Raw genomic sequence first — 15,192 nt, 5'->3', positions numbered from 1 at the left:
TTGTTTTCAAGATTTTGGATCATTTTTATTATCATTATTCTAAATTCTTTTTCAGGTAGATTCCCTATCTCCTCCTCTTTTGTTTGACTTGGTGGGCATTTTTCATGCTCCTTTACCTGTTGGGTATTTCTCTGCCTTTTCATCTTGTTTAGATTGCTGTGTCTGGAGTGGGCTTTCTGTATTCTGGAGGTCTGTGATTCCTTTTTATTGTGGAGGTTTTACCGAGTGGGTGGGGTTGGACAATTGGCTTGTCAAGGTTTCCTGGTTAGGGAAGCTTGCGTCGGTGTTCTGGTGCATGGAACTTGATTTCTTCTCTCTGGAGTGCAATGGAGTGCCCAGTGATGAGTTTTGAGATGTGTCTATGCGTTAGGTGTGACCTTGGGCAGCCTGTATGTTGGTGTTCAGGGCTATGTTCCTGTCTGCTGGAGAATTTGCGTGGTATGTCTTGCTCTGGAACTTATAGTCTCTTGGGTGGTGGTTGGTTTCAATGTAGGTATGGAGGCTTTTGTACGGTCTCTTATTACTTAAAGTTCCATGTAGTCAGGAGTTTTGTGGTGTTCTCAGGTTTTGGGCTTAAGTCTCCTGCCTCTGGATTTCAGTTTTATTCTTCCAGTAGTCTCAAGACTTCTCCTACTATACAGCACTGCTAATAAATCTTCTAGGTTAATGGCGAAAGATTCTCCCCCGTGAGGGATGCCCAGAGAGGTTCACAGAGTTACATGAAGAAGAGGAGAGGGAGGAGGGAGATAGAGATGAGCAGGAGGAGAAAAAGGGGGACTCAAGATGAGAGAGACTGATCTATGCAGTTGTCTGTTCTCAGAGTGTTCTCCATAGCCCAGACACCCACAAAGACTCACAGAATTGGATTGGGAACAGAAGGGGAAAGGAGGAAATAGAGGTGTTCTGAGGTAGAAAATGGAGAGTCAAGATTGGGAAAGAATAATCAACACACTCCTGATTAAAAATGGGAACTGAATGTTGGATTCTTAAATGTCCACAATTTATATCATATACTGAAAAACAAAGATTAGAAATCTAGAGTAGAGATTAGACTCTTAAAAATACAGTCCATGTTCAGTTTGTGCCGAATTTTCTCATAGAACTAAATACAAACAGATGCAATCATGTGTTTCCTTCTCTGCCAGTCCCCCATAAGATCACAGTTGTTGACTGAGGGAAAAGAAACAATTGGGCAAGAATTTCATGAACATTTCTTAATCCAATGAGATTTGTTCAAACCTAACCTTTCAGATATCATTCTGACTTGATGGTATATTGCTGGCAATCACTGAGCATCTTCATTGCAGTAAATTTACCACCTGGTTTTTCACTTGGGAGGGTATATACTCTTTGTCTCAGAGACCTGAATCCTCAGATATTGACATGAACTTTTGGTCAAATTACTTATTCTGAAACAGGAGGTATAATTGAAGCCATCATCTAAGTAATTTATGAACATCTGTTCCCAGTGTCCAAGGTATATCTATCTCCAAGCTAAACAAGTAAATTGGGAAGAATGTGTAATAGAAATTAATGCCTTCTATTGTTTATTTTTGTTGTTGCTGCTGTTTTTGTTGTTGTTGTATGGTGAGCTTTATATATGCATGTCTATCAGAGATATGTTGTTATTTTGGTTACACTGTACTGGTAGGGAAACTATATTCCATGGGCTTACATTTGGATATAATAAGAATAAAAAAAAAACAATGAAAGGAAAAAAAAAACAAAAAACAAAAACCAAAACACACACACAAAATTTTAGAAATATATATGAAGTTTGGTTTAAAAATAGTGCTTCTCTCTTTTTTTTTTTGGTAAGGTTATAGTGTAATGAAAATGAAAATTAAGGAGTAGTAGAGGAGTAATAGAGGACTTTAAAAGGAAATAAGAGAAAAAGAAAAAGAAAATAGAAGAGAAAAAAAAAAAAAAAAAAAAAACAACACAAGAAAAAAAATTTTTTTTCCTAATTAAGAAAATTATAAAAATGTATGAAAACGAAAGTTAAGGAATAATGGGGGAGTAATAGGGAATTTTAAAAGAAAATATAAGAGAAAAAAAAAGTAAAAATATATCTAGGAATTTCTCTGGAGCTGTTGCGGTCAGTGTGGGTTCGGTTCAGTTTCAGATAGCTCCTCGTTCCAGCTTACACTTCTTGATATCTACAGGCCCCTTCTGGTGTAGTCCGTGTTACCTACAGGGATTTTAATCTGTTGCACCGGTCCCTTCTGAAGCGGTTCCCTTTGTTTATTTGGCTTCTGTTTGCCTGTCTCTTCCGTGCCTAATTTCCGCCCTGACACAGGCGGGCGGAAGTGGTCTCTTGTTCAGGTAGCTAGTTCCGGCGCGCTGCAGGGAGGGGCTGGCGCTGCTTTCCTGTCTATGCTGCTCAGGCTCCCGGCTGCTCTACATGCAGCGTGCCCTGCGCTGCGTGCGGTTCCACCCCTCTGGTGTTCCACAAAATTGCGGAACAAAAGCTGCGCCTACGTTTTTTGCCTACGCCGTCCGAGTGGCTCAGGCAGCCAGGCGCTTGACAGGCGCACTCTTCCCGGGTGTGGTGCGCCTTCTCCCTCCGCGTCCCCAGCCCAGTCCCCGCCCGCGCCGGTCGGGTGCCTGAGCCCTGTGTCTCTCCGTGACCCTCCCAGCGGATGTCGACCCTCCAGAATCTCAGGAGGTCTTTGATTAGAAAGTGGAGGCCTGTTTGCAGTGCGGTAGGGGATGCGGTCCTTGGGGCCGAGTCTGCCCCTTTCCCTCCCCTCTGCCTCCAGCCTCCGGCAGGGCAGGGCTGGGTGGGTCAGCAGCCTGCGAGCTCTTCTCTGGACTTGCTCGGTCCCTTTGTTCTGCGAACGGCCGGCTGTGTGTTCGGGCTGGTTAATTTTCTCTTTCTCTTTTACTGCCCCACAGTTTAAGTTGGTAATTCACAAAAGCTCCCTCCAATTGCCCTCATGGCACTCAGGCCCTGTCCTTACCCTAAGCAATGCCGCCGGCTCCTCTCCGTTCTGCCCCCACTTGCTGGTGGCGGATGCAGGCGTCTGGGGTACTTTTCTTCCGGGAGTTGCTTTTAGGCACGTAATCTGTGAGTTTTATTTATTGTTCCCCTCCCAGTCAGGTTGCCCTCCGAGATTCAAAAACTTCCCCCAGACCTGCCAGTGCGAGGGTTTCCTGGTGTTTGAAAAATTCCTCTATTAAGAGTCCCTTCCCGGGACGGATCTCCGTCCTTAGCTCTTTTGTCTCTCTTTTTATCCTTTATATTTTGTCCTACCTCCTTTCGAAAACAATGGGTTGCTTTTCTGGGCGCCTGATGACCTCAGCTAGCTATCAGAAGTTGTTTTGTGAATATTGCTCTGCGTTCAGTTATTCTTTTGATGAATTTGTAGGAGAGAAAGTGGTCTCCCCATCCTATTCCTCTGCCATCTTGGCTCCTCCTCCCTTTGTTTCTTAGTGAGTCTTGCTAATGGTTTGTCAATTTTGTTTTTTTTTTTTTTTTCAAAAAACCAGCTTTTAGCTTTGTTCTTTTTTGCTATGGACTCTTTAGTTTCTTTTGCATTTATTTCTGCCTTAATTTTTAAGATTTCCTTCTTTCTACTAACCCTGGGGTTCTTTATTTCTTCCTTCTCTAATTGCTTTAGGTGTAGAGTTAGGTTATTTATTTGACTTTTTTCTTGTTTCTTGAGGTAAGCCTATAATGCTATGAACCGTCCCCTTAGCACTGCTTTTACAGTGTCCCATAGGTTTTGGGTTGTTGTGTTTTCATTTTCATTCATTTCTATACATATTTTGATTTCTTTTTTGATTTCTTCTATGATTTGTTGGTTATTCAGAAGCGTGTTATTTAGCCTCCATATGTTTGAATTTTTAACAATTTTTTTCCTGTAATTGAGATCTAATCTTACTGCACTGTGGTCAGAAAAGATGACTGGAATGATTTCAATTTTTTTTGAATTTACCAAGACTAGATTTATGGCCCAGGATGTGATCTATTCTGGAGAAGGTTTTGTGTGCACTTGAGAAAAAGTCAGGTTTCTTTTTAAATGTTGATTTTGTTAATGGTTACTGTAAGAGTGTCTTAACCCAGGAATATTTTCCAACTTTGCAAGAAATGGAAGTGAGTGGAAGTTGTCCATGTACCATGACAGAGTCAGTATCAAAAATAGCATCACACAGATGAAAAGACACTAGAGAGTGCTACCAGAAAGCAAAGCATTTTTCATTGTATTTTGAATTTGGAAGAGGTGTTGTCAGAAAATATTGTAATTTGACCTTCTGAGAAAGCAATATGAACAGTTTAATTTGGGAAATATTTAATTTCTTACAATTTCACATGTACTAGCATTCCCTATAATAATTATTAGGGAGTGGTGAAGGCAATCTCTGACAGTGTTTAGAAAGAATATTTATTTTTATTTATTTGGCTGTGCTGCATCTTAGTTGCAGCATGGGTATCTAAAGTTGCTGCATGTGGGATTGTGTTTTCTGACCACAATTCGAACCAGGTGCCCTACATTGGGAGGGTAGAGTTTTAGCCACTGGACCACCAGGGAAGTCCCTCTGCTAGATTTTATGTGTGGTATTTGTTACTCTTTCTGCCCTAGGGTAGGTATTAATATGATCCTCATTATATGGATAGGGAAACTAAGGCTCTGCAAGTTGAAGTAGCTTTCTAAAAGTCCAGAGCTTATAAAAGCAGATAATAAACTCATGTCTGAAGAACCTCAAATTTTCCTTGCTTTTTAGAAACAACATGTTATCTCCTTTATGAAACTGACTCACATTTTATTTTAGAAAGGTGGAAGATCTAGAAAAAAAAAACTGAGAAATTATTTAAAAGAGGGGGATGTGGTAATGGCCTTGAGGGAATAGGGACCTAGAATCACTTTTCCTAGAAACCAGGATCAGTTCTTTTGGAAATTTTAAGCATTCCCTCAGCTCTTGCCACTTCTTCACATTTGCAATATTTTCTTTATTTCCCTAAAATTGTTAGAAAGGTGTGAAAATAATAAAAACATCGCATTAGTGCTATAGAAACCAGGGAAGGACAGGAGAGGCACCTGGCTTCTGAATAAAGGTGTCAGGTGGAAGGGGGAGGCAACAGGAGGTAGAAAGGAGATACACATTCTGGTCCCCAAGCAAAGAACAAAGGGAAAAGGAGGAAGGCTGCTGAAAGCATCAGTGAGAACTGATCTTGGATGTTCATGGCCCTCAAATTTCAGGCTCAGAAACACCCAGAATGAGACGTGACACTTGAAAGTGGATGCTGATTATTTTATTGGTGAACTGAAGACAGACTGCCTTCTTCCAATGTCATGGCTTTCTGAAGGACTGGTATCTTCATACTCATGCTCTGAAAAGCAAAAGAGAAGGTTCTTACAAGGTGGGCAGGTGGTTTCTAATCCTTGCAGATAACAATAAAGGGAAGTAGCTAAGAGTCCACATTTCCCTTCTCTTCCACATGTCTTCCCTTCTACCCTCCTTTCCCTTTCCTTCCCTTCCCTTCCCTTCTCTTCCCTTCCCTCTCTCCCTTTTCTTCTTCCCTTTCCCATTTCCTTACAAATTTCTTTTGATTTGTCATTTTTATGCACCTAATAGATAATGTGGTCTAAAATCTTGCTTTCAAGATAAAAGGTTGTTCTTAGCTTGTTTATCTCTTGGTTGCTATTTAAGGTGTTCAAATATATATTTACAAAGATGGTTACTGCAACCAATTTTTAACTAGTGAAAAACTGAAATTGGCCTAAATGTCCATTGATACAGAGTTGGCCAAAGAAATCATGGCACAGGCAGACAATGGATTAGGAAAATTAAAAAGTAAACAAAATGAGGATTAAATGGACCCATATAACTCAAATAAATGTTACAAATATTTTAAACAACTATGCTATTTGAAATAAGCAACCTATTAATCTGCAGAAAGTAAGACATCATTTTTGGACAAAATGTATAGTTATGTTTTAAATGGTATAAGTGTTTCCAAGAGGATGTTCAAGAGTTAACTGTGGTGGACCTTGGGGAAGGAAGCGGGAAGGTAGGATCCAGATGCCTTTCATAGTTAGCCTAATACTTTTCTGTTCAGTTATTTTTTTTTTACCTTGACCTTGTACTAATTGAAAAGGAAATATTTTAGTCAGATAAATTTAGCAACATAAAATTAAATTATCATTCAGTAGGGACACTGGACCTGAGATGCCTGTCAGGTGGAAACTTGAGATGAGAGGGTCATTGAGCCAGAGAAGTAGGAGAGAAAAGGACAAGGGAGAACATGGTGTACTTCCTCATCACCGGACCACTTTAGGACAGGTGGTCATCGGAGAAAAGGCGATGTATGATCCTTGTTTCTCAAAATTGAAATCACCTTGGACAGATTGTAATAAATACGACATTTTGCTACCTTATTTTAGACTACCTGAATAGAAACCTTTAAAACTTGTGTCCTGGACTATGCAATTTTCACACATTTTCTGTTGATTCAGTGACCCACTAAAGTATGAGACCTGTAGGGCCAGGGCCCTTGATGGAGAGTGAGCTGGAGTCATACCTGTCAATGACTCTCAGATTACTCGGATGGTGAGTCTTCATCTGGACTCTCCTCAGGTTGCTCCTCTGGTGGGGGTGGATTTGGCTGAGGTTCATCACTTGGTGGGGGTGGATTTGGCTGAGGTTCATCACTTGGTGGGGGTGGGCTTGGCTGAGGTTCATCACTTGGTGGGGGTGGTCTTGGTGGACGTGGTCCTGGCTGAGGTGGTCCTGGTGGAGGTGGCCCTGATGGAGCTTCCTCATCATCGTTTTCATCAATAGGAGAAGGTGGTTGTCCTCTGCGTCCTCTGTGTTTTCCACGAGATCGTATGAAAAAGTCCTCATCTGAGCTTGAGTCTGAGCTGGTTTCATCTGCAGGGTATGGCACAAAAAGACAGGAACTAGGTGATGGAAGTCTCCCCTCTCATTTTGATCTCTGATTAACTTTTCAGACAGTCCCTTACTCCAGAACCCGTCTCTCAGCTGCCAGCTTCCTCTCTACTCACTTCTTTTTGCAGTACTCCTGTTCACCCACATACTAGTGATACTGAGTCTTAGTTCTTTGCTTTTGAGAAAAACAATTTGGCCAAAAGAAGGTGATGGATATTTTAGAATTGGCAGACGATGTCTACAAGGACAGAAGAAAAGCAAAGGGATTAACCATGTCAGATATGGTGCCAGATATATTTTGGGTCACTGACATAACTTGCCAACTGTGACTCCAAGTCTGGCCTGTGGAGAGTGTATGTGGAACCCTCTGGCTCTAAAATGAGGTGGAGCAATAGTTGGGGAGAGAGAGAGAGAGAGAGAAAGAGAGAGAGAGAGAGAAACATGATGGCCCACACAGGGGTCACTAAATAACTTGCAAATTTTAATTAGGTACTGTGACACAGCTGAGCAGAGAAACAGGAGAAATGAACCAGACCTAGCTTCTTTGCACTTTTTCTAAACTACACATTTAAAGAGAAGAATACTGAGGAAGAAGGAAACAGTCAGTAGAGGGGTTGATCCTCAGTAAGCTGCAGGAGTCAGAATTGTGACTCCTTCCCTTTGTTGTCCTCTCTCAAGCATCGTTTCTGGCCTGAGGGCACAGGCAGCATTTCCAGTGTCATCCAGGCTAGACATCATGTTATTCATGTTAGGGCCTTACTCATGGTCCCCAAGACCAAGGATAGAAAGGACTGCCTTTATCTTTAGTGTTTCTAACACTGATTATAACCTTCACAAGATAATGATGATAACAGGACATGGGAGAATTGCAAAGTTGCTAATGAAAAAAAGAAAGATGAGGGAGGATTAATTGCAACTTACCTAATACGGTTCTCAGAGACTCTTCACTGCTGCTTTCTAGGAAAAGAAGCAGAAGATGAATCTACATCCTTCAGGCTTCACAATGTTCTACAGGAAAATGGCACACTCTGTATATACTCTAAGATATTATAAATTTTCAACTACTATCTGTGATGCCTTTGCAAAAGAAAGAGGACATGAAGGTATGGCAGGGTTATTATTGTGCTGAGGATCAACCTCGAAGTCAAAAGAGACATTTTTGTCCTTCCTAGGATCCCTTAAACCCTAATGCTAGTTTAGGTTAAGTGCTGAATATTTCAGTGTTATGTTTTAGTGTCCTTCTGCCCTCAATTCATGGAATACTTTACTTATATTAACATGGTTTCTCAAGGTAGAAGGACCAGGAGTAAACATGTGGATACAATCTTGCCATATTGGGCACAACATTCTGAAATATTTAATATTGGTGGGGGTAAAATGAGACCACTGTGCCCTGGAATCTCCATATCTCTACGTAGACACAGAGAGATTTATTACTCTCGTCTCTGTCTCTGAAGTAGCTCTGAATGGACTTCACCTCTTTCAAGCATCCCCTAGAAAGGGCACCTTCATCCAGTGCCTTCTCTGATTATCATAGCATCTTCATGAGGGAACTTGTCTGTTCCAGTCTTGCCTTTTTGCTATGCATCCTTCATAGAACAGAGATAAGTCTTAATTTGTCATTCCTCTGTTTAAAAATTCTGTGCTGGTTTCCAGTTGTACTAAGTTTGAGGCCTTCACATCACAGAGGAGGTGAAGGGCCTTCCTCTTGTCTTAAGCAGTCTGCAGCCACATCTCTCACTTATGTCTCCTCTTTACAAGCTTCCTCACTGCAGTGTGATCCCCCAAGCCCCAAGCAGAGTCTCAGCACCCTCCCCCCTTATTCTTACCAGAAACTGAGCCTTGAACTGAGCTCAGGGCCAGCAAGGCCACTGAGAGCAGGATCAGCAGCATCTTGGAAGAAGCTCTGGATTTGCTCTCAACTCTGCACTGGGAGAAGCCAGGCAGATTCCTTTATAAAGGGGGTCATAACAATGGTATCTTTGAATTCTACCTGGGCTGATCTTGTCACCGGGTTAGACAGGGTTATAGCTGTGACTAATCCCAGCAGGATGGAATGAATAGAATGTTATTATTGTGCCATTTCTAAAAGGTACAACATGTGACGTGGGTAAAGCTTTTGAGGGAGAATGTCCAAGCATTCAGCACAGATATTAGAACTGTTCTGTCAACATTTAATTTTCAGTCTTTTTGGTGAAATCATTTCTTTGTCCTTCCAAGTGTCATTTGTGTGTATTTTGACTGTGATCTCTGGACTTCATATCACCCAAACTCCATTATTTTGTTATTTGTTTACCTATGTATATGATACATTGTAAAACATTTTGATGATAGAGATCATTTTGGTTTATTTATGAAATATATGTGGATAGCATCCTTGGGCACACATGGACGGTAGAAGGCTGACCCTCAGTCTTTTCAGGTCACCAGATATCATCCAGGTCTATCTGTTCTCTAATAGGAAAGTATTGGTGTTGTCCAACAAAGTAACCTAAGACTTTCTATTCTTGTAAATATCTTAGGAGTTACAATATTTAGTAAAAGCAAAGGTAGACACAGAATCTACAATAGGACTTATAGGACTGAATGAAATGAATATACATCTTCTTGAATGGATCATGTTATTCTGTTCTATGTCTCTAAGACTTCTTCTCTTTTCTAGCTTCTTTGTGAGATTCTGTTTGATTTCTTTCTGCTAGGAGATATATTTAACCTCCCTGTCTTCCACTGATAATTTCATAGCCGCACTTATGCACTTCCAAAAGATGGTCTTATGTTCCTTTCAAGTCTTCAATTTCATTGCCTTGATCTTATATTTTTCAGTGAGTTTCCATGCTAGAACATGTTTTCTCAGATTATTCTTAAACACAGGGAATTTTGTCTAGAATATTCTGACACTCATTCTCCTCACTGTCTACACTAAACTTATTTTTTGATATTTTCTCTCCTTAATCCAGCCACTGTATTTAACTTTCATTTGTATCTTATTTTTTGTTATGCATTTTGGAGGATTTTTGTTGTTGTTGTTTAATTAAGGCCTGTTCTTCACTAGATTTGTTGACTTTATTTAAAAACTTCATAATGAGGTACTGGGTTTCCAAACTTTTTTTTTTGGATTACCTGCATTCTTCTTTACAGTTGCTGAACTCTTCCTCTGATCTTAACAGGTGAGTAGGAAAAAAAAAAAATTCTTTTCCTCATGTACATTAGTTTGCTTTAAAATCAGCAATACATTCACACAGTTTTCTAGTACCTTATTCTTCTGCCTTCATAAAAAGAAGCTTGTATAGAATTTTTTTTTTTTTTTTCGGTTGCTGGTACAGACACCATAACAATGAAGATCATGTGTTTGCTACTTTGAGTACAATGATACAAAGTTCTCTGGTGAGGCATGCTGCTGCTGCTAAGTAGCTTCAGTCGTGACTGACTCTGTGCGACCCCATAGACGGCAGCCCACCAGGCTCCGCCGTCCCTGGGATTCTCCAGGCAAGAACACTGGAGTGGGTTGCCATTTCCTTCTCCAGTGCATGAAAGTGAGAAGTAAAAGTGAAGTCACTCAGTCGTGTCCGACTCTTCACAACTCCATGGTGTTGGTTAAAACTGTGGATGCCTCTTTTAACTGGGCAAAACTTTGATTCTTTAATCACAATAACTCTAAACGTTAGAAATCCCAGAGAGAAAGCCTGGTCAAGGAACTGTCAATCAAAATGTGTATTTGTAAATCTCTTGCACTACTTCCAGTCTTTTGCCTGAGAATTTCTCCCAGGTTCTGGTCTCCAGCGATGAGAGCCACAGAAGGCATTTCTCGCCATCTCTGTGTCCAAGTGTCTGTAGATTCTGCTTACCACTATGTCTGCAACATGAGGGGGTCTGAAACTTTCGATGGCTCTTCCTCTGAATTCAAAGAGAAATGCAACCATAACTTCTTCTATATGGAACCTAAAGCAACACATATCTCCCTCCTGGTTGTATGGAGACATGGAAGAAGAAAGGAAGCAGATATCCTTAAAAGAAAGGTTTTGTTGAAATGGTTAGCAAACGACTCACTTTTCCTCCAGGTGGACTTATCTTTTAAAAAAATTTGTTTATTTATGTTTGGCTTCACTGAGTCTTTGACGTATGTGGGCTTTCTCTAGCTGCAGCAAGCAGAGGCCACTCTTCGTTGCAGTGTGTGGGTTTCTCACTGCAGTGGATTCTCTTGTTGCAGAGCACAGGCTCTAGATCCACAGGCTTCAGCAGTTACAACATATGGGCTCAGTAATTGTGGCACATAGATTTAGTTGCTCCGTCCCATGTGAGAACTTCCTGGACCAGAGATCGACTCTGTGTCCCCTGCATTGGCAGACAGATTCTTATCCACTGTGCCACCAAGGAAATCACATTTTTGTGTACTTTATAGAGAATACTCTGTATATAACCAGTGTACACCAAAACTGAAATTCTGGGTCAAAAGGTATGCAGGTAGCAAGTGTTAACCTCTCAAAGATAGCTGTAATTAAAGAAATAGGAGCAGTTCATGAAATTACTGGCTTGCTCACATCCTCTCAGTTCCTTGATATCTGTTACTTTTATCTTTTTGTAATGCAAATATACACAAAAATACTTACTGTGTCTCTTCCTGATATCAGTGAGAGTTAAATTCCTTTTGTACGATTATTGACCTTTTTATGTGTCCTTGTGTGTGTGTACTTAGAGTTCTTATCTATCTCTGACTGGTAGAAAGATAGTTCAGACCACATTTTGAATAATGTATATGAGGCTAAACTGTCCCAAGAATACAGAGTGCAGACAGTATTAATACCTAAAGAGCAATCAGCACTATCATTTAGGACAGTGAAGGCCCAATGATCAGACCCTGCCAAAGCCTCTGTAGTGTGTTCCTGCTTGGAAGATGAATCTGAGTAAGTGGGGGTCAGGTTTTCTGGAGTATGAATTGCTGCCTCCAGGTTTCAGTGGTACACGAGTCAGGCTGAGATGGCTGTGTGAGTGTAGAGGTCAATGTAGATTAAAGCCATGGACAACTCCTATGAGTAGGGTCACCATCCATCTCATAGTTTAACAATTTTCAGGATGACTACCGAGTAAGGAAGCATACACCCAGGTATGAACACAGGTTTCACCCTTAGCTTCTCAGCTTAGTCTAGCCTGGTCCAGCACATTTCAGGACAAAGAGCTACAAACTTGAAACAGTGATCAAGAACCCATTTGGTCTGGCAATCCTGCTGACAGTCTCTTCCAGCAGCTAGTGTGCCAGATTTGTAATCACATATATTATTTTCATATTTTTTGAAGTTTTGCTATTGTTGGGCTTATCATATATTATGGATATCAACCCTGTGCATGAGATATAGTCTATAAATATTTGCTCCTAGTTCCTAATATGAATGTCTTTTAATTTTGTTTTTTTTTTAATCTTTTTTTTTTTATTAGTTGGAGGCTAATTACTTCACAATATTTCAGTGGGTTTTGTCATACATTGATATGAATCAGCCATGGATTTACACGTATTCCCCATCCCGATCCCCGCTCCCACCTCCCTCTCCACCCGATTCCTCTGGGTCTTCCCAGTGCACCAGGCCCGAGCGCTTGTCTCATGCATCCCACCTGGGCTGGTGATCTGTTTCACCATAGATAGTATACATGCTGTTCTTTTGAAATATCCCACCCTCACATTCTCCCACAGAGTTCAAAAGTCTGTTCTGTATTTCTGTGTCTCTTTTTCTGTTTTGCATATAGGGTTATCGTTACCATCTTTGTAAATTCCATATATATGTGTTAGTATGCTGTAATGTTCTTTATCTTTCTGGCTTACTTCACTCTGTATAAGGGGCTCCAGTTTCATCCATCTCATTAGGACTGGTTCAAATGAATTCTTTTAACGGCTGAGTAATATTCCATGGTGTATATGTACCACAGCTTCCTTATCCATTCATCTGCTGATGGGCATCTAGGTTGCTTCCATGTCCTGGCTATTATAAACAGTGCTGCGATGAACATTGGGGTGCACGTGTCTCTTTCAGATCTGGTTTCCTCAGTGTGTATGCCCAGAAGTGGGATTGCTGGGTCATATGGCAGTTCTATTTCCAGTTTTTTTAAGAAATCTCCACACTGTTCTCCATAGTGGCTGTACTAGTTTGCATTCCCACCAACAGTGTAAGAGGGTTCCCTTTCTCCACACCCTCTCCAGCATTTATTGCTTATAGACTTTTGGATAGCAGCCATCCTGACTGGCGTGTAATGGTACCTCATTGTGGTTTTGATTTGCATTTCTCTGATAATGAGTGATGTTGAGCATCTTTTCATGTGTTTGTTAGCCATCTGTATGTGTTCTTTGGAGAAATGTCTGTTTAGTTCTTTGGCCCATTTTTTGATTGTGTCATTTATTTTTCTGGAATTGAGCTGCAGGAGTTGCTTGTATATTTTTGAGATTAATCCTTTGTCTGTTTCTTCATTTGCTATTATTTTCTCCCAATCTGAGGGCTGTCTTTTCACCTTGCTTATAGTTTCCTTTGTAGTGCAAAAGCTTTTAAGTTTCATTAGGTCCCATTTGTTTAGTTTTGCTTTTATTTCCAATATTCTGGGAGGTGGGTCATAGAGGATCTTGCTGTGATTTATGTCGGAGAGTGTTTTGCCTATGTTCTCCTCTAGGAGTTTTATAGTTTCTGGTCTTACATTTCGATCTTTAATCCATTTTGAGTTTATTTTTGTGTATGGTGTTAGAAAGTGTTCTAGTTTCATTCTTTTACAAGTGGTTGACCAGTTTTCCCAGCACCACTTGTTAAAGAGGTTGTCTTTTTCCATTGTATATCCTTGCCTCCTTTGTCAAAGATAAGGTGTCCATAGGTTCGTGGATTTATCTCTGGGCTTTCTATTCTGTTCCATTGATCTATATTTCTGTCTTTGTGCCAGTACCATACTGTCTTGATGACTGTGGCTTGTAGTAGAGTCTGAAGTGAGGCAGGTTGATTCCTCCAGTTCCATTCTTCTTTCTCAAAGATTACTTTGGCTATTGAGGCTTTTTGTATTTCCATACAAATTTGTGAAATTTTTGTGGTCTAGTTCTCCGTGAAAATACCATTGGGTAGCTTGATAGGGATTGCATTGAATCTATAGATTGCTTTGGGAGTTAGAATAGCCATTTTGACAATATTGATTCTTCCAATCCATGAAACACGTATGTTCATCCATGCTGTTTGGTCCTCTTTGATTTCTTTCATCAGTGTTTTATTAGTTTTCTATGGATAGGTCTTTTGTTTCTTTAGGTAGATATACTCTAAGTATTTTTTATTTCTTTTGTGCATGGTGAATGGTATTGGTTTCCTTAATTTCTCTTTCTGTTTTTTCATGTTAGTATTATAGGAATGCAAGGGATTTCTGTGTGTTAATATTACATTTCCTGCAACTTTCTATATACCAATTGAATTAGCTCTTAGAATTTTCTGGTAGAGTCTTTAGGGTTTTCTATATAGAGGATCATGTCATCTGCAAACAGTGAGAGTTTTACTTCTTCTTTTTCTATCTGGATTCCTTTTACTTCTTTTTCTGCTCTGATTGCTGTGGCCAAAACTTCCAACACTATTGTTGAATAGGTGGTGAGAGTGGGCACCCTGCTCTGTTGTCCTGATTTCAGGGAAAATGGCTTTCAATTTTTCCCATTGAGGGTTAATTGCTTGCTGTGGATTTTGTCATTATATTAGCTTTTATTATGTTTCAGTATTTTTCCTTCTATTCCTGCTTTTTGGAGAGTTTTAATCTAAATGAGTGTTGAATTTTGTCCCAAAGGCCCTTTCTCTGCAATTCTATTGAGATAATTCATATGGTTTTTATCTTTCAATTTGTTAATGTGGTGTATTACATTGATTGATTTGTGGATATTAAAGAATCCTTGCATTCCTGGGATAAAGCCCACTTGGTCGTGGTGTATGATTTTTTTAATATGTTGTTGGATTCTGTTTGCTATAATTTTGTTAAGGATTTTTTCATCTATGTTCATCAGTGATATTGGCCTGTAGTTTTCTTTTTTTGTGGCATCTTTGTCTGGTTTTGGAATTAGGGTGATGGTGGTCTCATAGAATGAGTTTGGAAGTTTACCTTCCTCTGCAATTTTCTGGAAGAGTTTGAGTAAGATAGGTGTTAGCTCTTCTCTAAATTTTTAGTAGAATTCAGCTGTGAAGCCATCTGGTCCTGGGCTTTTGTTTGCTGGAAGATTTTTGATTACAGTTTCGATTTCCTTGCTTGTGATGGGTCTGTTAAGATCTTCTATTTCTTCCTGGTTCAGTTTTGGAAAGTTATACTTTT

At 40.1% G+C, this 15,192-nt stretch overlaps 1 protein-coding gene across 1 annotated transcript in view; it reads right to left on the bottom strand.

Moving 5' to 3' along the window:
* LOC122423475 (basic proline-rich protein-like) overlaps positions 1–8,803 on the bottom strand; it is a 125,228-nt gene extending 116,425 nt beyond the window's left edge. Inside the window, exon 1 of the mRNA XM_043440576.1 lies at positions 8,724–8,803. Coding sequence (XP_043296511.1) covers positions 8,724–8,787 — 64 coding nt within the window. The 5' untranslated portion in view covers positions 8,788–8,803. The remainder of the gene's footprint in view (positions 1–8,723) is intronic.
* Positions 8,804–15,192: the final 6,389 nt, after the last annotated feature.

This window comes from Cervus canadensis, chromosome 21, assembly GCF_019320065.1.
Source record: "Cervus canadensis isolate Bull #8, Minnesota chromosome 21, ASM1932006v1, whole genome shotgun sequence".
NCBI lineage: Eukaryota > Metazoa > Chordata > Mammalia > Artiodactyla > Cervidae > Cervus > Cervus canadensis.
This window is presented reverse-complemented; position numbering and strand designations above follow the sequence as displayed.